The following is a 20,998-nucleotide window of genomic DNA, read 5'->3' on the forward strand; positions in this document are numbered from 1 at the left end:
TCTCTGATTGGCCAGTAAGAACAGCCAGGCTTAGCCCTGGGAGATGTATGTGACAGAGGCTGGAGCCAACAGTGACTTGGACATTTGCAGTACTAATGTGATCTCATACAGCAGTTGTTTCATTAGGTGTAGTAAGTACAGTATATGAAGAATGGAGATGAAAGGCATGGATTCCCCTGGAAAAGCCACCATAACTCTAGAAATCAATACAATTGAATTTCTGTATGGTCTGAATGCAGTAAAAGAGCTACAGTACCTAGACTGCTAAGGACGAACATGTCTGAAATGTAATCATCACTGAATTTACATGCATTTACAAAATTCCATAAAGACGATGGAAAATAACTGGAATAAAGGAGAGAATCATCATCGTCATCCTCACCATCTGTCGTTGTATCCTGATATCCCCAAATCGCCAATTCTAGAGCTGTGTTATGGATGATCAGCCTCTGAGTGTTCAACCTGTATTGTCTTGGTAAATGGATGACTTTGACATTTCCTCCAGTAAGTAAATGTGTTCTGGTGTAGGAACAGGGAGGGGAGACTGAAGGGATAGATGCATCAAAATGTAGTAATCATTCTTTTATTTTCCCATTAGCTCTGACTAAGACTGATGTAACACGGAGACGCTTGAGAGAGGTAGACCGAGTATTGTTCTTAATATGCACCAAGTCTCTGATTCTGTTAAGAGTGTGTATTCTGCTAACGTGCAACTTATGAGTGTGTGCACATAATGCCCTAATGGGGAAATCAGTTAACATTTCTCACATGAGGAGAATGCTTTGCACCATCAACTCACATGCACAGCACAGAGACTCATGGTTGATTCCACATACACGTTTTATTTGCATCGTAGGGTTGAAAAATGAACGGCCACACTGTACGTGCCTGAGTATTTCTGAGGGCAGACCGGATCTGGCAGGTACAGAGTCTTTACAGGTGGAGCCAATACAAAGAACAACCAGAAAAGAACAAAGAAGTGAATCAAAACACTGCATTGTGAAGCTAGCAACCAGCTGCCCTCCGTGACTGGTTACAGCGTTGAGGATATGCTGATTAAGCGAGGGGCTCACTATTCCTCACTAACCCTGATGAGTGTCACCAGTGTGTTGCCAGGGTGGTAGATAGGGGCCACATTATACTGCACCAGTAGGATTAAAACAGACGGCCATCATATCTATGATGGGTGTATTATTCTAATCTAATTGCATATTGTTGTTAATCATGTTTACCAGTCACTGACAGCTATGAAAACCCAGTCTGGGATTAGCTAGTCGTCTCAAGGCCAACATCTCTTTATCTCACTTTGTTCCCATGGGCAACACTGACAGAGTCCATCTGTGCACACAGCTGTCCCCACCTGACCACACCTGAGTGGCGCTCTGTTGGCCCAACACCTCCCTATCAACAACTAGCTGCCGCCCTTTGCCTCTGCCCTTTGCCCTTTGCCTCTACGCTACCATTTTAAATGTTACACGTAGATGGTTTCACCTTTTATCGATTATTCTGAACAGTCATTATTTTTTGGAATCCAAGTACTGCTGCCTCACTGTCATGGGAATATATTGTATGGGAAACAGACTGCCAAGCAGTACAATGCACATTGGCCAGATCATCCTCACAAACCACCGCAGATTGAACAAGAACAAAAAAAACATCATATCATAACGTTTTCTATGTGGCCGTTTTTTACATTATATCTCTCAATACATCTGTGTCTCTGAAAAGCATGTTCTGTCATATATTATTTATTAGGTTCTATTATAGACACTCCTCTGCTTCATTCTTCTTTCAGCTCAGCTGATGACTTTGTGCTTATTATCACCCAACGCTCTGTGCAAAGTAAACAATACAGTAGTTTCATCAAAATGAAATAATTATTTCAAGCATTTATGAAAACGAATGTGGCACCACAAGTCCATCAACTCACAATGTAAAATTACAAGTAAAAGAGACAACTTCAATGTCAGATTTTGGCTTGCATAGCGAAGCAAAACAAGAGAAAAACTAAAAATACAAAACCTATTTACAAGAAATGCAAGTCCTTTCACTTTCATGAGTCAATAGCTTAACTGTAGTGATTTTTCTTCATTAATGTAGAGTGACTTACTGTACATCTTGTGACATGAAACAGGAGGGGCAAGTGACATACAGAATATTATATTGGAAGGAAGGATGAAAGTAACACTGTAAAAAGAACACTGAGACGTGTCTGTGTGTCTGTACATCACATTTACAGCTCTGCGTTTCCCTCGCACTCGCTCTCTTTCCACTTCCTGACATTTCTCCATCCTCCGTCCTGTAGCATTTGGAGAGAGGAAATCTCATTGCACTTATAGACAGGCAGCACTGGAGGGTCCGACTCATCACAAAGACTCTGCAAGAGGAAGACACAGAGATCCGAAACCAAACTGTCAATCTCAGGTGATCATTTATCACAAATTCCTCACTTAATGTGGCACCACAAGTCCATCAACTCACAATGTAAAATTACAAGTAAAAGAGACAACTTCAATGTCAGATTTTGGCTTGCATAGCGAAGCAAAACAAGAGAAAAACTAAAAATTCAAAACCTATTTACAAGAAATGCAAGTCCTTTCACTTTCATGAGTCAATAGCTTAACTGTAGTGATTTTTCTTCATTAATGTAGAGTGACTTACTGTACATCTTGTGATATGAAACAGGAGGGGCAAGTGACATACAGAATATTATATTGGAAGGAAGGATGAAAGTAACACTGTAAAAATAACACTGTGAGACGTGTCTGTGTGTCTGTACATCACATTTACAGCTCTGCGTTTCCCTCGCACTCGCTCTCTTTAACAAATTGCCGCTGTGGACATATTAGTCAGGAGAAGCTAGATACGTACATCGTTCTCCATAGTTCTGCTCAGTGCTGTTGGGAGGCGGGTGGCCATTGTGGCTGTTGTGTGGGTGGTCAATGCCAGCCCCAGCCCTGTGGCGTGCCCTGCCCAGGGTGCCCATGTTGGCGGGTGTGCCGCTCCAGGAGGCCATGTGCTGCCGCTCCAGCGTGGAGACCATACACTCCTCAGGGGGGTCCGAGCCTCCGGCCACCCATGAACCATGCAGCCTGGCGCCCACACTGTTGACCTGCTCTGGGGCAGGAGGGGCCGCTGAGGAGAGAGGATGACAAGAGGCTCAGTTTAACACTGCCATTAACCTTCGGGGTAATACACAGACTTTGTAATCAAGGATGGACCAGTGGGTCATATCATAGGGATCAGTATGGCTATAAAGCTCGTTAACAACCACAGTCAACAAAGAAGCTCCCATCCACCTTCCTCATCTCTCTCTCTGTCCTCCCCCCCTCACCCCATGTCTTACCATCTGTGGGGGTGTCTCTCTGTCTGGGCAGTGTCCCAACAGTTTCTGCCCGGGGTTTGCGTCCAGTGTGCGTGGCCCTCTGGTGACCGAGGCTCTGTGTGCCCAGAGCACTGCTCTCTGTGGAGCCTGAGCTACCTGGCCGACCCCGCTGGGAGTAGCCTTTACCTACAGGGGGTGAATGAGAGAGCACAGGGACACGGGTACAGAGAATTAGAGAGATGCACAACATAGCTAATCAGTTTAGATTTGCAATCAACGACTTATCACAGCTTTTGCACTGATAAGCTCTATATTAGAAATGATGCAGTGAAAGTACTAAAGTGAACACAAGTATGAACAAATGCTATTTTGTAAATCAAATTAACTGAGGACAGGAAGAGAGGAGATGCTTCTACATCTGCATTGCTTGCTGTTTGGCGTTTTAGGCTGGGTTTCTGTACAGCACTTTGTGACATCAGCTGATGTAAGACAGGCTTTATAAATACATTTGATTGATTGATTGATTAAGGGGGGGAAATCACTGCAAGAAACTTTCCTAGATAAGACTGTTGGTGTGGGCAGTATGGAGAAACTACTCTCACATCTTGACAATTCAAGGTAAAGGATAAGATGTGGCTGTAATTACTGGCTCACTTCCTAAATGCATTGGCCTTTTCAATCTGTGTGTGTTCGCTTGGTCTCTGGGGGAGAGGAGACAGAGGAGAGACCTTTGTAGAGATAAGCTGATCTAGCATAGCCTTCTTCCCACAGAGGTAACACAGCAGATTACTGCACACCACCAACTTTATCACAGACACAGCACATATATCAGCAGAGAGTCCCCTGTGTCTCAGCTAGCATGCCTAATGTTCCATCATCTCCCAGAAAACTGACTAGGACTGAACCGTGGTCTCACTCTCCTTCACAACACAGACTAGGGGTCGACAAAATAACATCAATCTTGGCCTCTGGATCTGAAGTCGCCTCACCTTGTACCTTCTCCCCAACTCATTCTCTCACTCTCCCAATAGTTTTAGATGTCAGATGCTCTTGTGTGTCACTTTGTTTTATAACATTAGAGAGACTGAAAGAAGAAGTGTTTAGACAATATGGTCATACCCTTGAAATGGCAGTGAGAGTTTGAAACAAAAAGCCCAAATGAGATGTCACAGAGAAAAGATAGCTTCCATCTGAAATCAAATAACTAACTAGTTCAATGTTTCTGTTTTTTCATGGAGATGGATTTCACTAATGTGTGTGCACCAGATTGCACAAAATCGTTCCTTTCTTTCCCTTTCATAGAATGTTATTTTTTTTCAAATTAATGAGTCTGAATATCACATTATGAAACCATCAGTCTTGAGTATGACACGGTATGGTTGAGAAAATTGGAAATCAAAAAGCTGTCAGTCAAAACTGCATAATGTGCAGTCAAAACGGCAAAGCATTTACTCTCCATAAGTGGTTACTGAATAAAACCATTGCTATTGCCAATTTACTCACTGCTCCCAAATCTTTGACGTCCTGCTCGATGTAAAGATGTGTGCACTTGACTGCCATTACAAAAAAAAACACATGAACAAATCACATGTATATATCTTTGTTGTTGAAATTTTTGGACCCGTGTTAAGTTTCACATATACATTTTTCACAGGTTTTTCCCTCATGAAGAAAATACATTCCCGACATGTAACAAGTTTTTTCCCACACGTTTATTTTTAAACCACTTCCAGCCACATCTGGTCTCCCATCTAGGGACTGACCAATACCAACGCTGCTTAGCTTCAGAAGCAAACCAGCAGCGGGATGAAAGGTGCTATGCTGCTGGAAAGAATGTACCAAAACTTTCAACTGGAAAAAAGGCAGAGAAAGCAAAGGCCAGGGTAACATAAGATAGGGAAAATTGCACAAAAGAGGGAAGCGTTTTATTTAATCACGTTATCATAACAAATGTTTCATAGTTTTTTACATCCATTTACAATTCATTTGTTTTTGCATTTAAAAATTATTTCCTTGCAATATTTTGTTTTGCTATTAATAATTTGTGGTTCATGTTTTGATTTAAATATCATTATTTTTGTTTGCAATACTCAGAATTTTGTTCTGGACTTCAGAAGTGCTTGCTTTGCTTGATCTTAATGCCACAAAAGTAATTCACTTCCTAGAGGATTACACCATGTAATAACACCATTACTCTAAGGTGTTTAAGGATCGGACCCTTTTTTCAATTTTTCGCCTAAAATCACATACTCAAATCTAACTGCCTGTAGCTCAGGCCATGAAGCAAGGATATGCATATTCTTGATACCATTTGAAAGGAAACACTTTGAAGTTTGTGGAAATGTGAAAGGAATGTAGGAGAATATAACTCATTAGATCTGGTAAAAGATAATACAAAGAAAAAACGAACATTTTGTTTTACATTGTTTTGTACCATCATCTTTGAAATGCAAGAGAAAGGCCATAATGTATTATTCCAGCCCAGGTGCAATTTAGATGTTGGCCACTAGATGTGCCTAATTTGTTTATTAATAACTTTCATGTTCAAAACTGTGCACACTTCTCAAACAATAGCATGTATTCTTTCACTGTAATAGCTACTGTAAATTGGACAGTGCAGTTAGATGAACAAGAATTTAAGCTTTCTGCCAATATCAGATATGTCTATGTCCTGGGAAATGTTCTTGTTACTTACAAATGCGGGACAAGCGCAGAACAGTTTACAGAATATATATTTTTTTTTGGGGGGGGGGGCAAGTTAATTGATCAAGTTCAAATGGTGACATAGCAATCCTTAGTTGCTACATCCATTTACTTAAAAATTAATTATATGTACCAATTGATTCTTGAAGAATATAATGTATAAATGCCTCATGAGCTTTGTTCATCTGTCATACCCCATCAGAACCCCAAATATAAGCTTCATTTACTCTGTTTGTAAACTCCTTCAGCATTGGTGGGTCCCCTGCGGGACGGTTGAGCTAACGTAGGCTAATGCAATTGTTCTGCAAATGTCCCGCAAAATCGTTCTCTAGTCTCACATTTGTGCTTTTTAGATGTGGTCACCCTAATTCCACAGGTGGAAACATTGCTACTGCAAAATTTTAGCACCATCTTTTCACATGAGGAGAATAACATTATTTCAACCCCACATGTGAATCTGCAATTTCAAATGTGAATGCGAGATTCTCACAGTTGGAGTTATCTTTTACACGTGAAACAGCTAATAAAATGTTCACATGTGAACTTGCAATTCCACATGTGAAATTGAGATTTTCATGTGGAGTTTTCTTTCACGTTCAAATGTGGAATTGCAAGTTGAAAAAAAAGGGGGAAAAACAATTACATGTTAAAATCTAATTTGCAGTTTCATATTTGAAACATTTCAGATGGGAAAATCTAATTTTCACATGTGGAATTGCAGATTCACATGTGAAAAACAATTTTAAAAAATCACATATGAACCTGCAAATTAGATTTCACATGTGATTGATTTTACATTTACATTTAAGTCATTTAGCAGATGCTCTTATCCAGAGCGACTTACAAATTGGTGCATTCACCTTATGAACTTCAAATTCCATATGTTAAAGTATTCCCCTCACGTGAAAAGGTGGTGTTAATATGGTTTCACGTGTGAAATTTAAGCTCAACATGTGAAAAGAGCTATTTCACATGTGAAACTGCAAATTTAACATTAGTTTTTTTTGTAAGGGTGCACTGTGACGAGATGGCAAGAAGGGCATGATCTGTGTGTGTGTGTGTGTGTGTGTGTGTGTGTGTGTGTGCGTGCGTGCGTGCGTGCGTGTGTGTCTCACCTGAGCCCTCCAGGTTGTCCATGCTGAGTCCAGCAGTGTAGTCAAAGCCACAGAGCTGACGTGACACTCCGTAGCCTTCATCCTCCTCTTCTTCCTCACACTGGAGGTTGGTCCCCAGGTCAGACCCCAGTGTGCTAGACACATAGCCCATCGGAGGGACAGGGGCCTTGGGCGGGTGTGGGCTGCCCTTCATATGCCTGTATAGAACATGAGGGAACATGTTATGTCACTGAGACAGGAAACTGAGCAGTAGATAAAGACACTAACAGACAGGACGTAAAGGCTAAAACACAAGTCCCTGAACAACCAAATGCCAGAGTGCAGTACTAGGGCCTCGTTCAGCATGGGTGAGTGTTTGTGTGGGAGATTGAATTCATTATTTTCCATTCACATCTATGTGCACATCCCTTCCGCGACGCTTGTGCTAGCACTAACACAATGGACTGGTAATTGTCTGGGTGAAGGGAGAAGAATGGCAGGGTTGGGCAGGGCTGTCAGTAACGTGTCTGTTTTCTCCCCCCACCGCTGTCCCCTCCGACGCCTCGCCCCATGCCTCGTCCCACTATGGAGGAGACGCATATGTAATTAGCAGCTCTTCTTCCTGTTGTCAGAGCAGCACGCTAGGCCAAAACCCATCATTACCCCTCAACACACGTTCCTACCCGACATGACCCGTTTCTCAATGCCTGTTACACGTTCGAGGTGTAATCAATGAAGGGATGTTTTTATCGCTCACATGAAACATGAAACCAGGGGTTAGGATGACATACCTAAATACCACACCGATATGAAACACTCAACAAGACTATTGGCTATTGATATGCAAAATATCTAGCTCAGTTCTAGAGAACGACAGCTCATTCATTCACAGAGCAAAGCAGAAACTGCCAGGTGAATGTCTCATGATTGAAATATCATAGGCAATTTAGACAAATTTAACAAGTACCGGTGGCAATTCAAAAGAACACAAAGTACAGTACTTATCTGTTCATTTCACAGTGGAAAGTGGATACATAATGCATCCAAAACATGCAGCAAGGGCAATTGTTGTATCATATCATGTGCCAGGCTCAGGGTGCTCAGCACACTCCACAGAGGCTTTGAGAAGAGACTACATAGAAAGTAAAGAGTTATAGCCCAAAGGAAGGAAGAAATCCATTGACAGATCCACAGTAATTTCTCTCCTCCTCACCATGTCTGTTTGGCCACTTCATACTGGTAGGCTCTGGTCAGCTCATCCAGGTGGGCTTGCAGCATGGACTGCATCTCCTCGTGGTGGGTGGAGCTTAGGGAGGAGGATGACGGTTGGCTGTAGGGAGCTGCTGCTGGGGAAGAGGCCACTCCCCTGAGGGGCGGGGTGGGCACTCGCTCCTCCTCTAGATCGTCGTCCAATCCCTGGTGAAGGTAAGTCTGGACAGGAAGGGGCGGGGCCCAGCTGTCACTGTCATACCTGCAATAAGTAGGGAACGAGAAAGTGAGTAATTCAGGCTAAAACCTAAAACCTTATACTGTGGATGCGTGTGTCTATGGCTATGTTTACACAGGCAGCCCAAAGCTTATCTTTTTTTACCACTAATTGGTCTTTGGAACAATCAGATCAGCTCTGAAAAAGATGTGACCTGATTTGTCAAAAGACTGCCTGTGTAAACACAGCCTATGGTGCTTAGAAATCTATGTAAGTGTGTTACTGCTAGTGCACAGTGACTTGCTCTCAGTGTTATACACTGGTGACGAGACAAAGCCTAGCCAACAGACAAATACGATTCTTTTTCTACTGGTTTGTATTTTGCCAGACCATTAAACACACTGTTATCTGATGTTCTATCAATCAGCAGAGGGAGAGAGGGAATTACACAGATTGGCTGCAGTTTGTAATTACAAAGTGACTGGCAGGAATGGGGTGCTGAGATCAAATGAAAAGATCTAACCACATGCTGTTTTGTTATAAGTGGTGGTGAACCAGCCAAAGCTTCTTGAAACTGGCTGCAAGATATGTATGCAAATGTGCACACCCCAAGGTTTTAGGCAGAAATACACTGAGTGTACAAAACATTAGGAACATGACAGACTGACCTGATGAATTCAGGTGAAATCTATGATCCCTTATTGATGTCACCTATTGAATCCACTTTAGTCAGTGTAGACGAAGGGGAGGAGACGGTATCAACTTCCTCAGATTCCCAAGGAAAGTATTATAATATAATAATTTTGAAATCTTACATTTGTCCTTGCACAGCAACAGTCCTACAGTAACTGCATTATATTACCCCCAATATCTAGGGCAAGGTTTTTCCACTGCCCTCTTTCCAAAAAATGCCTGTGACAAAAACAGTGTATTTTTCTTACAATAACAAGCCGAGTAATGAAGATGGCTGTTTCCTCAGTATGACAAGTGCAGGCACCAGGAGCTCAATCAGCACTGGGGTACTGCTCCCTGTAACAGCCTGCTGCTCGTTTGTGCTTAGCCCTCTCGTTTAGTGTACACACACACACACACACACACACACACACACACACACACACACACACACACACGCACGCACGCACACACACGCATAAACACAAACACACACACAAACACCTAGAGATAGAGGAGAGCTCCAGGAGAGACAGAGAGCCAAGCTGGTTACAGCCAATTAGGTTTCTTTCCTCTCAGTGGCTCACTGACAGACCTTAGATCCCCAAAAGACAAGAAAGGCTACATGTGCTCCTTGCTATTATTTCACTTCCTGTGTAGCATCATAATAGAATGTTTATAGGTACCTGTATCAAAATACTATTTAGGGTATTTTAATGACTTTCAAAGACATTTGAAAGTAAGTATTTAGATTTTTTATTTTTTTTAAACAATAGTTATTAATAGTAATAGAAATACACAGTAGGAATGTTGGAATGGATTTGTAAATACACTTGGAATGTATTGGCACGTAGTATTACACAGTGCATTTCAAATACAAAAATATATACTCCAATGCATTTGAACCCAGGCCTGTTTGGTATTTGAAATAACGTATTTAGAAATACTGTAAGTATTTTCAAATAGTAAGCATTTTATAGGAAATTATTTGAAATAGAAGTAGATGATTCAGACCACATTATTTGAACATGCCAAAATACACAGAAAACAAGTATTTCAATAACAAAGAATCAAAACATGTATTTGTACCCAGGTCTGGTATGTCTACATGTGTGTGGAGACAGAAAACATATTATCTTACCCTCCTCCATGGTTCTCTAGGGGGTAGTGGTCCACCTCGGTGCCTGGCAGTGGGTGCATGGGTGGGGGAGGCAGGGGCATGTTGACCCAACAGGACCCATTGGATTTGGAGGTCTTTGACCCACCCTTCGACTTCTTTTTCTTGCCGGCCTTTCCACCTGAGTGGAGAGAGAGAAAGAGACTTGGCCCTAAACAGAGAGTACACAGTGGCAGAATACCTGACCACTGTGACTGAACCAAACTTAAGGAAAGCTTTGACTATGTACAGACTCAGTGAGCATGGCCTTGCTATTGAGAAAGGCCACTGTAAGTAGACCTGGCTCTCAAGAGAAGACAGGCTATGTGCACACTGCCCACAAAAAGAGGTGGAAACTGAGCTGCACTTCCTAACCTCCTGCCAAATGTATGACCATATTAGAGACACATATTTCCCTCAGATTACACGGATCCACAAAGAAATCGAAAACAAACCCAATTTTGATAAACTCCCATATCTATTGGGTGAAATAATACAGTGTGCCATCACAGCAGCAAGATTTGTCACCTGGTACCACAAGAAAAGGGCAACCAGTGAAGAACAAACACCATTATAAATACAACCCATATTTATGTTTATTCATTTTCCATTTTGTACTTTCACTATTTGCACACCGTTACAACACTGTGTATATATATATATATATATATATATATATATATATATATATATATACTATGAAATGTCTTTATTCTTTTGGAACTTCTGTGAGTGTAATGTGACTGTTCATTTTTATTGTTTATTTCAATTTTGTTTATTATCTACCTAACTTGCCTTGGCAATGTTAACATATGTTTCCCATGCCAAAAAAAGCCCTTGAATTGAACTGAATTGAGAGAGGGAAGGGAAGTCAGAGATAGAGAGTTGATCTTATCAGCCCGGTCTTTGCCTCACAATGGAGAGATACCCCTACAGCCCCCAAGCTGTGGGTTTTAATGAGCTGATACTATTTCCCACCCCATGGGGTTGAAACACACACACACACAAACACACACTCACACACACACACAAACACTGCTGCTTGGAAAGCTATTTTATCATCACCTGGGCTTTCTCCCTCTCTTTCTCCCCCACCTGGCTCTCATTATTTCTCTCTTAGTGTGCTGACAGAGCACTAAGACTTTTCCTCTATGTTGACATATTGTAACCTTGGGACTATAAGGTTCTATCTGCACAAAGAATAGTTCTGAGATATTAACCATAAGACTTTTCACATCGCAGATCTCAGAACTGTTTTGTAGTCAATTGTTCTTTCATAACCCATTAAGGTCCTCACCTTAAAGATACCTAAAGTGCAGAGTATCAAAATGCTGAGACATTTGTAAATCCATTTTTTAGGGGGGTGCAATCACAGATAGAACCTTATGGCTCTGAAATGTCAGTCTGGGTTCAACCATAAGGTTCTGTCTGACACTTCTGAACTAGACGTGTTCAGTTAAGAAAACTGTAGCTATTTGAATGCATCAATGATAGACTGAAACAATTTTATCAAGATGGAGTCAGAACACATCAACTATATTAAGAAATGCATTATGATCATCAGACAAATTCAATGATGTAACAACATAATTTACTTATACATAATTGACAGTTTTTTGCTTGAGTGCCATTATTGATGGCTAGACTAGCCTAAACCATATTTAGAGTGAGATGGAAAAAAAATCATTTGAACCTGGCATTATAAGGTTCTAACTTCACAGTACCAAGGTCTTGATTTCTTATAGAAGCCCTGAGACCCGGAGCTGCAGGCTGGCTCCATCCCTCTGTCCATTCCCTCTCTTCCTCTTCCTCTCTGTTCCTTATCTCTCTCAGTTAACCAGCTCTCAGGTGAGCATGCAGCCCAAAGCACGCAGGAGAATGGCCGGCCACCTGACCAACAGACAGACTGACTGAGACTCTCCCTACAATACAGCTCTGCTAGGTAAAGCCAAGCTAATTAAATATCCATGGGTCAAAACACAAAGGAATTTGTGTTAATCAAATTAATCCAAAGAAATGTGCCTTCATTTTCTGACATTTCTGGGGTAGAAAAACTCCTGAGGCTGAGGAGTAAAAATCGACATGAAGAGAGGAGCGATTAACCACTATATCCTCAGGGTCCATTTACAATGAAAATGTAAATATAACATCCCCCTCTCTCTGCTGCCCCCTTTCTCTCTCCCTCTCTAACTTGTTTTTTGTGCTCTCCCTGTCTGCTCTCTCTACTCTACTCAACGCAACGTTCAACGCTCTGCTCTCTTGTCTAATCAATCCACTGAAAATACATCTCTTCCTCTATTGTTTACAGGACCTCCGTAACACAGTTTCTCTGAACCACCTCCGCAAGGTAGGAGTTGCCCCACCCCAAATAAAAAATTGCATGCATCAGCCAGACAGCTACTCACAAAGTAAAGACTACCGATCGCTGTCCATGGTGCTGAAATTGTGATATGTCTATGTGGCTGCCTATCGAATCGATGATAGGCTTTCTGTGGTGCCAGGGCATGTAGCCTATAGCTTTGCTTTAGCTAATGGATAAATGTTTATTAGTAGAACAATTTGGATGTAATTGTCTCATGTTAAACCTAACATTTCACGAAGCTACAGTATACACAGTCTAAGTGTCATTAGGCTGCCATTTTGACTCCTGGCTGGTGGCAATAATGTAATTACTTGTTCAGTAATTAAAGTTGGAAATTCAAACATTGCAGATTGTAAAATGTATTTTCAATACAACAGCATACTAATCAGCAACCATTGGATTTTTTGTTGTTGTTGGATTTTTTTATATACAACTGTCCTGCATAGCCAACCTGAACCTACATGACATGAGCCTTCCTAGCACTCTGTCCCAGCTTGGATAAAAAGTTGCCATGACTAAAACCAGTCTAATAATGCCAAATAATACAGTCAGTCCACCCTCAAAACACTAGCTTACTAGGGATTGTTCCATTATGCAGTGTAGCCTACTATATATAGCTGTCACACCCTGATCTGTTTCACCTGTCTTTGTGATTGTCTTCACCCCCCTCCAGGTGTCGCCCATCTTCCCCATTATTCCCTCTGTATTTATACCTGTGTTCTCTGTTTGTCTGTTGCCAGTTTGTTTTGTTTCGTCAAGCCTACCAGTGTTTTTCCCTCTGTTCCTGTCTCTCGATTGTTCCTGTTTTCTAGTTTTCCGGTTTTGACCATTTCTGCCTGCCTTGACCCTGACCCTGCCCGCCGTCCTGTACCTTTGCCACACCTATCTGGATTACTGACCCCTACCTGCCCTTGACCTGTCTTTTGCCTGCCCCTGTTGGATTAATAAACTGTCGATACTTCGACGTTGTCTGCATCTGGGTCTACGTGATAATAGCTATATACAGTATTTAGCTGCTATTTAGCTGCTATTATAAACCTTTTATAAAAATAACACATGAAAAAGCCTAAAAATGAGGAAAAAAGTAGTTGGCTAGAGGATAAATTCTGCCAATTAAACATAAAGAAATGAAATGAACACCAGCTTGAGAGACTGACCACGGCCTGAAGGTCCAGGTTGTGGGCCCGACTGCTTTCTATTAGCCTTCTAAGTACTGCCAACCCAGACATTCTTTCCTGAGACATTTGCAATATATATTACATTTAACCTTATACATTATATACAGTTGAAGTCAGAAGTTTACATACACCTCAGCCAAATACATTTAAACTCAGTTTTTCACAATTTCTGACATTTAATCCTAGTAAAATTTCCCTGTCTTAGGTCAGTTAGGATCACCACTTTATTTTAAGAATGTGAAATGTCAGAATAATAGTAGAGAGAATGATTACTTCAGCTTTGATTTCTTTCATCACATTTCCAGTGGGTCAGAAGTTTACATACACTCAATTAGTATTTGGTAGCATTGCCTTTAAATAGTTTTCCTTGGGTCAAACGTTTCGAGTAGCCTTCCACAAGCTTCCCACAATAAGTTGGGTGAATTTTGGCCCATTCCTCCTGACAGAGCTGGTGTAACTGAGTCAGGTTTGTAGGCCTCCTTGCTCGCACACACTTTTTCAGTTCTGCCCACAAATGTTCTATAGGATTGTGATGGCCACTCCAATACCTTGACTTTGTTGTCCTTAAGCCATTTTACCACAACTTTGGAAGTATGCTTGGGGTCATTGTCCATTTCGAAGACCAATATGCGACCAAGCTTTAACTTCCTGACTAATATCTAGAGATGTTGCTTCAATATATCCACATCATTTTCCTTCCTCATGAAGCCATCTATTTGTGAAGTGCACCAGTCCCTCCTGCAGCAAAGCAGCCCCACAACATGATGCTGCCACCCCCGTGCTTCATGGTTGGGATGGTGTTCTTCGGCTTGCAAGCCTCCACCTTTTTCATATGGTCATTATGGCCAAACAGTACTATTTTTGTTTCATCAGACCAGAGGACATTTCTACAAAAAGTATGATCTTTGTCTCCATGTGCAGTAGATAAACCGTAGTCTGGCTTTTTTATGGCGGTTTTGGAGCAGTGGCTTCTTCCTTGCTGAGCGGCCTTTCAGGTTCTGTCGATATAGGACTCGTTTGACTGTGGATATAGATACTTTTGCACCTGTTTCTTCCAGTATCTTCACAAGGTCCTTTGCTGTTGTTCTGGGATTGATTTGCACTTTTCGCACCAAAGTATGTTCATCTCTAGGAGACAGAACACGTACAGTATCCTTCCTGAGCAGTATGACAGCTGCGTGGTCCCATGGCGTTTATACTTGCATACTATTGTTTGTACAGATGAACGTGGTACCTTCAGGCATTTGGAAATTGCTCCCAAGGATGAACCAGACTTGTGGAGGTCTACCATTTTTTTTACGAGATCTTGGCTGATTTCTTTTGATTTTCCCATGATGTCAAGCAAAGAGGCAATGAGTTTGAAGGTAGGCCTTGAAATACATCCACAGGTACACCTCCAATTGACTCAAATTATGTCAATTAGCCTATCAGAAGCTTCTAAAGCCATGACATCATTTTCTGGCTTTTTCCAAGCTGGTTAAAGGCACAGTCAACTTAGTGTATATAAACTTCTGGAATTGTGATACAGTGAATTATAAGTGAAATAATCTGTCTGTCAACAACTGTTGGAAAAATTACTTGTGTCATGCACAAAGTAGATGTCCTAAACGACTTGACAAAACTATAGTTTGTTGACAAGAAATTTGTGGAGTGGTTGAAAAATGAGATTTAATGACTCCAACCTAAGTGTATGTAAACTTCTGACTTCAACCTGTATATAGTATTATATATTAAAAATATACAATTTAAACTTAGTCTTGAATGATGAATGCCAAGATATACCAGAGATAAGGGCCTGTTGATATTACAACCAGAGCTTCCTATAGCCTACAGTTCATCTCTTTCCTTAAAGTGTTGAGGCCGGCAATTAAAGAGAATGAGAGGCTCAATTAAAGATTTTGCAGAACTGCTGTATTTGAAGCACCACTCCCTTCTGCCCAGTTTCTCTGATGTTGCTACGGCAATCAAGCTGTTTTTAACCATTCCGGTAACTATTGCTTCTGAGGAGAGATTGTTTTCTAATCTAAAACTAATAAAGAACTACCCAAGAAGCATTATGTGCTTTGAACACCTGAGTAAGCTCCATTCATTGCCCTGGCACCGTCTTAGCCTTGACCACAGCATTTGTTCACCGATATGTCCTTACCTTCAATTAGTTCAATAGTACATTTTTCAAGGCCTGAGGCACATTCTTGAGGCCCAATAAACAAAAATCTAGCTTCTTAGTGTATATGGAAAAGGTTTATGAATAACGCCTTGCGAGGTTGTCCGGTACGCCAGTGGTTTCCAGACTTCAACTTTCTCTCTATCTTTCTCTCCTCCTCTACTAGTCTTGAAACCTATTGTTATTCCAAAAAGCCATCTAACGAATGCTACCCTTCACTCCATGACTGACCATCCAGACAATGTTATACAATCTAGGGAGATCTGATGCTATGCTTTAGGGCTTCCTTTGGAGCTTACACAAATCCAAGGACACATGCACACATTCAAAATCACACAGCCCTACCCCGCCCGTCCCCTCCCTGTGCTTCCTCAGTGTTGCAGTGGCGTACCGTTACAGGGGCGTCCGTCGGTCAGTGAGTAGCCCAGGTTGGCCATCTCCTGCTGGGCTCGAAGGGAAGCCTTCCAGCGGGGGTCTGGTCTGTCTACAGCCAGCTCATGGAAGCTGTTGGACTGCAGGATCTGGGTGGTGGCGTAGGGCGTGGCCTGTAAGCCCCGTGCTGGGCTGCTGTAACCAGCTTTGCCTGTGAAGTCTATACTGCTGTAGATGGCGCCGTCAGACAGCATGGTACCCGTCTTCTCCCCCACTCCGGAGGGTAGCACATCTGAGATGAGAGGTTAGGAAACAGACAGATGCATGAAGAGATAAAGTGGCCATCTTTAAGGTCAGCGTGTAACACATTAGCACTCTCTGCTCCAGCGGTAGGCTCCCTGTGTTAGTTCAACTGACCACAATCGAGCTGAGATGAATCAAAGTGATTAGCTAGCAGGATAATTATCACGTCGCCATGCAATGCCCTGTAGGGGCCCGGCACTATGTCCGAGGGAAAGGGCCCATCACACAGGGCTGACCTTCAGCTTTACCCACAGGGGCTCGGGGCTGCTCATCAGCCTGGTGGGAGCTAAATGAGCTACAGGAAAATGGCACCAATACACACATACTATCTCTCCATCTCAAACGCCCACACACAGAGAAACACACACCGCCACAAGCAGATAATCTAGTTTACAAGCGCGTTTAACCAATCAGGCATAGGCAGAAGAAACACACACACACACACACACTCTCATTAAAGTTTGTGTCAGTTTTTGAAGCCAATAGTGATGAGATAGGTAGCGTGATCCAGAGAGACTGAGAGTCCGGAGTGTGTGTGACGGCCTGTCAGTGTGCCTGCTGAGGGATACCCTCCACACTGAATAATGCATGCAGCTCATACATGTATTCACTGCCTCTCACTGGGCACATGACCTCTGACCTCTGGTCTCACTGTGGGGCTGTGGTGTTGCCGTGGCATAGCGTGACACCATGGTCAGCTGGGACGGTCTGGGTCAGCCCTCTATCAACCTCCATTCTCTAATTCCCTGGGTTTGGTTCTGGTTGACCAGGGGTGATGCCTATGTTTTCTTACCTCCACGACCAAAGTTACCCCGGTCCTTGGGACCTCCCAGGCCCCCGTTGGCCGGCAGGCTGGTGGAGGGCCAGGAGTCAGCCAACCAGGGGAATCCTGGGTCACCGGCTTTCAGTAGACCAGGACGACTATTTTTTTGAGATAAAGACAGAAGAGGGATGGAGAAGAATGAGAGAGATAGGGAGGGAGGGAGAGAGAGAGAGAGATTGTTATTAGGAAAACATCTGGTTCCGTCTGAATCCCAGCAATACTATACATTTTCTCACATGATGTTATACCGACTGATTCAACAACAAATTGCTGTGAAACCTCACTCAGTATATCTGCTCCTCTGGAGTAGCCTGGAGCAGAGGCAACAATGAACAAACAGAGAGACATAAAAAACTGACAAGTCTATAAATCAGTGCTGGGCTTTAGCGCCCCTAACACCCCCTAGAGAAACGGACCAGGACTAAACGCAGAGACATTAAATCCCTTTTAGAGCCCAGCAGTACAGACATTTACATTTTAAATTTTGAATCATAGAGGGCCTTCTGGCGGTTAGCCTGCCAGCACGGGGTGGTGGGGTAGCGTCTCCATAGCAACACACATGGCAACGCTCATAGGCTGTTTTGGTGAAACCACCCCTCTCTTATTGCACAGGAAATTGGCAATTTCACTCCAATGCCTGAAATAAATACAGAATAGTTTTTATTTTATTTTAGGAGAAAAAAAATGATTTTTCTAAACGGTATATCTGTGCTATTAACTATTACCTTACATAGCTGTTGGTATGTACAGAGGCTTCAGTCACATGGCTCACATGCCTTTGTTTTCATTTGGTTAATTAATGCAGAAGTCCACAAATGCATTTCCCTTTAAGCCAGGTCTGCCAAGCGCCCAGGGAATTGTACCCATCTGACTTGTGATGGCTTAAAATGTGTTTAAACCATTATAAGAGCCATTTCCATATAAAATCACACAGGCATGTTCCCACAAATTTACAGATACACACATCCAATAACATACACACACACACACACACACACACACGCGCAGGCGCACACACACACACACACACACACACACACACACACACACACACACACACACACACACACAGTCACCCACACACACACACACACAGTCACCCACACACACACACACACACAGTCACCCACACACACACACACAGTCACCCACACACACACACACACAGTCACCCACACACACACACACACACACACACACACACACACACAAACACACACACACGTGGGCTCAGGCAACAACACACAGTTTATTTTTAGCGTATTTTTGTGCTGCATTTGTATCAGCTCTGGGCTGGATCTGCCTGCTCAGGTGTGACAAAGGAGAGAAAGAGAGGAGAGAAAAAAAGGACAAGAAAGCAGAGAGAAGGAAAGAGAGAGGGAGAGGAAGAGCCTGTTCCCCAAGCCCCTGGGGGAGCTCTCTTCATATTCTCCCAGAGTTAGTGCTCAGTGATTTTCACCCAGTGATATTCAGAGCTAGGCTACGCATCTCTGTGCTCTGTCAGGCAGATCAGACTAGAGTTGCAGTAGACGATAGGGGTACTCTACATTCCTATACTGCAGTGTCTGTCCGCCTGCCTGGGGTTCAGTGGAACCGGGGAGTATCCTCTCCAGCCCCACTCCCCTGGGTCATTATCTCTTTACATCGTTACATATGCTTGCATTCTGGAGGCGTGCCGTTAGCAGCGCCTCTCCCCGTGTGTCGACAGGCAAATTCATCACCCCCCCTGGCAACGCCGCCACCAGCCCCGCTGCACAGATGAACGAGCCAATAAAAAAACCTGCTCTGCCCGCATTAATTGTTTCTGATAATTTCACGGGAGTGATTGATGACTCAATCAATCGATACATCAACGCACGTGTTGCGCCAGGATGAATAAGCGGGGGAGTTTTGGAACATATAAGGAGTTCATTCATCATACAGGATCTATTCTTCTTCCTATGAGTCTGTACCCTCCGTGAAGGTTGATCATTCCACACTGATATGTTCTATCGTAACACCAGCATCCATGTTGTTCCACAAGGGATGGATCATCACTTCTAATGTTTTTTTTTTTGTCACTGTAATCAAAGACCATGCCATTACGATGTGTTGAGTGACTTAATAAGGACTTTGTTTGTCCTCACCTTCCATTTTCAATCAGTCCTCTGTCTCGTTGAAACGTCACTGTGGTCCAACCAGAGAGAGATGGCAGGGAGCAGAGTGAGAGAGGAGGAAGAATTTTAATCAGAAGAGCGCTCTGAAAAACATTGAATGTGTTTCCAGCTGGTATATTTTTTTGGGGAAATATTTTGTAGTGCTACAGTCCAACATCCAAATTAAGGTGAGAAGACAGGACAAATGGCCAATACCTGCACGGGTAAAGGTGAAGGACTGAACTGCAACAAAACAAGACAGAGATAGTGTGTGTTAAAAGCCTGTCGACACCGTAGACAAAGTCGATGCAACATCAGCATAAACAAACATGAACACAACCACAGAGATACAAAAACAAGATGCAACACCATCCGTTTGACAGATACATCTGTATCAGGAAAAATGTGACAGAGAGTATAGTATGGAGATTGGCTGGGTGAGAGATACAAAGCAGGCAGCAAAAAGAAGACAAACATTGAACTGCATATTGAAGATGAATTTGCTCTGAGTAGGAGCGCTGGTGAATAAAGCAAATCACTATTGAATTCGGTAATCACTATGGTTTCCACCCCAGCCACTGAAGCATGGTGATAGCAAACCAAATAATGCCAATAGTCCACAGCTTCATGCTAAAATCACCCCCAGAAGGCCAAACGAAAAATTGCATACCTAAATCTGGAGAATGCATTTATGGCTAATGTGTGAACGACATGGGTCACGGTCCCATAATGTAAGGAAATGTGAATTACTTATTTCAAATGAGTGTGTTTGAGTTTTATGGTGCAGGTTTGATGGGATTGTGTTCACAGCTGATGCACATAGGTGCACAATGGATTAAAGCAAAGAAGACTTATTTCCGCCTGAGCTGAATATCTCCTTTATTCTACATTAAATGATACACCCTCTAGCCAAAACAGCTCTGTCTCTCACCTGGGATTCCACTAACTCACCCTAGACACATCGTCTAAGGCAGTTGGGAAAGCTAGTCTACACTGTAATGTTTCTGTATAGTGGTTTTGATCGGTGTTGATATTACTCAGGCCCGTATCCATAATAGTATAGTGGTTCTGACCTGCGTAGTTGCTGAGGCCCTTCCTCTTCTTCCTCCTCCAGTACAGCCAGGCGCTGAAGCCCATGAGGACGATCCAGCAGGCCCCTCCCAGCCCAGCGATGAAGGCCGGCTGCTTCACCACGTCTGAGATGCTGTTGTTGCCCTCCGCCCCCGTCATCACATCACGCAGCTCTGCACCTGGGGACAGACAGCAGGGGACAGGAGACACCAAT

The 20,998-nt window shown here is 42.8% G+C and overlaps 1 protein-coding gene across 8 annotated transcripts in view; it reads right to left on the reverse strand.

Moving 5' to 3' along the window:
* Positions 1-821: 821 nt before the first annotated feature.
* LOC115154594 (roundabout homolog 2) overlaps positions 822-20,998 on the reverse strand; it is a 171,129-nt gene continuing 150,952 nt past the window's right edge. For 4 of the 8 annotated variants that reach the window (XM_029700993.1, XM_029700992.1, XM_029700997.1 and 1 more), the window contains 9 exons: positions 20,787-20,963; positions 19,705-19,744; positions 17,549-17,676; positions 16,472-16,744; positions 10,362-10,518; positions 8,336-8,593; positions 7,144-7,340; positions 3,347-3,511; positions 2,462-3,135 (listed from right to left, as the gene is read on the reverse strand). In XM_029700993.1, coding sequence (XP_029556853.1) covers positions 2,846-3,135; positions 3,347-3,511; positions 7,144-7,340; positions 8,336-8,593; positions 10,362-10,518; positions 16,472-16,744; positions 17,549-17,676; positions 19,705-19,744; positions 20,787-20,963 — 1,685 coding nt within the window. In that variant the 3' untranslated portion in view covers positions 2,462-2,845. Of the gene's footprint in view, positions 2,378-2,461; positions 3,136-3,346; positions 3,512-7,143; positions 7,341-8,335; positions 8,594-10,361; positions 10,519-16,471; positions 16,745-17,548; positions 17,677-19,704; positions 19,745-19,929; positions 19,957-20,786; positions 20,964-20,998 lie in introns of those variants that run through there. The other 4 variants (XM_029700990.1, XM_029700989.1, XM_029700995.1 and 1 more) reach the window with 2 other exon arrangements.

Source organism: Salmo trutta, chromosome 19 (genome assembly GCF_901001165.1).
Source record: "Salmo trutta chromosome 19, fSalTru1.1, whole genome shotgun sequence".
NCBI lineage: Eukaryota > Metazoa > Chordata > Actinopteri > Salmoniformes > Salmonidae > Salmo > Salmo trutta.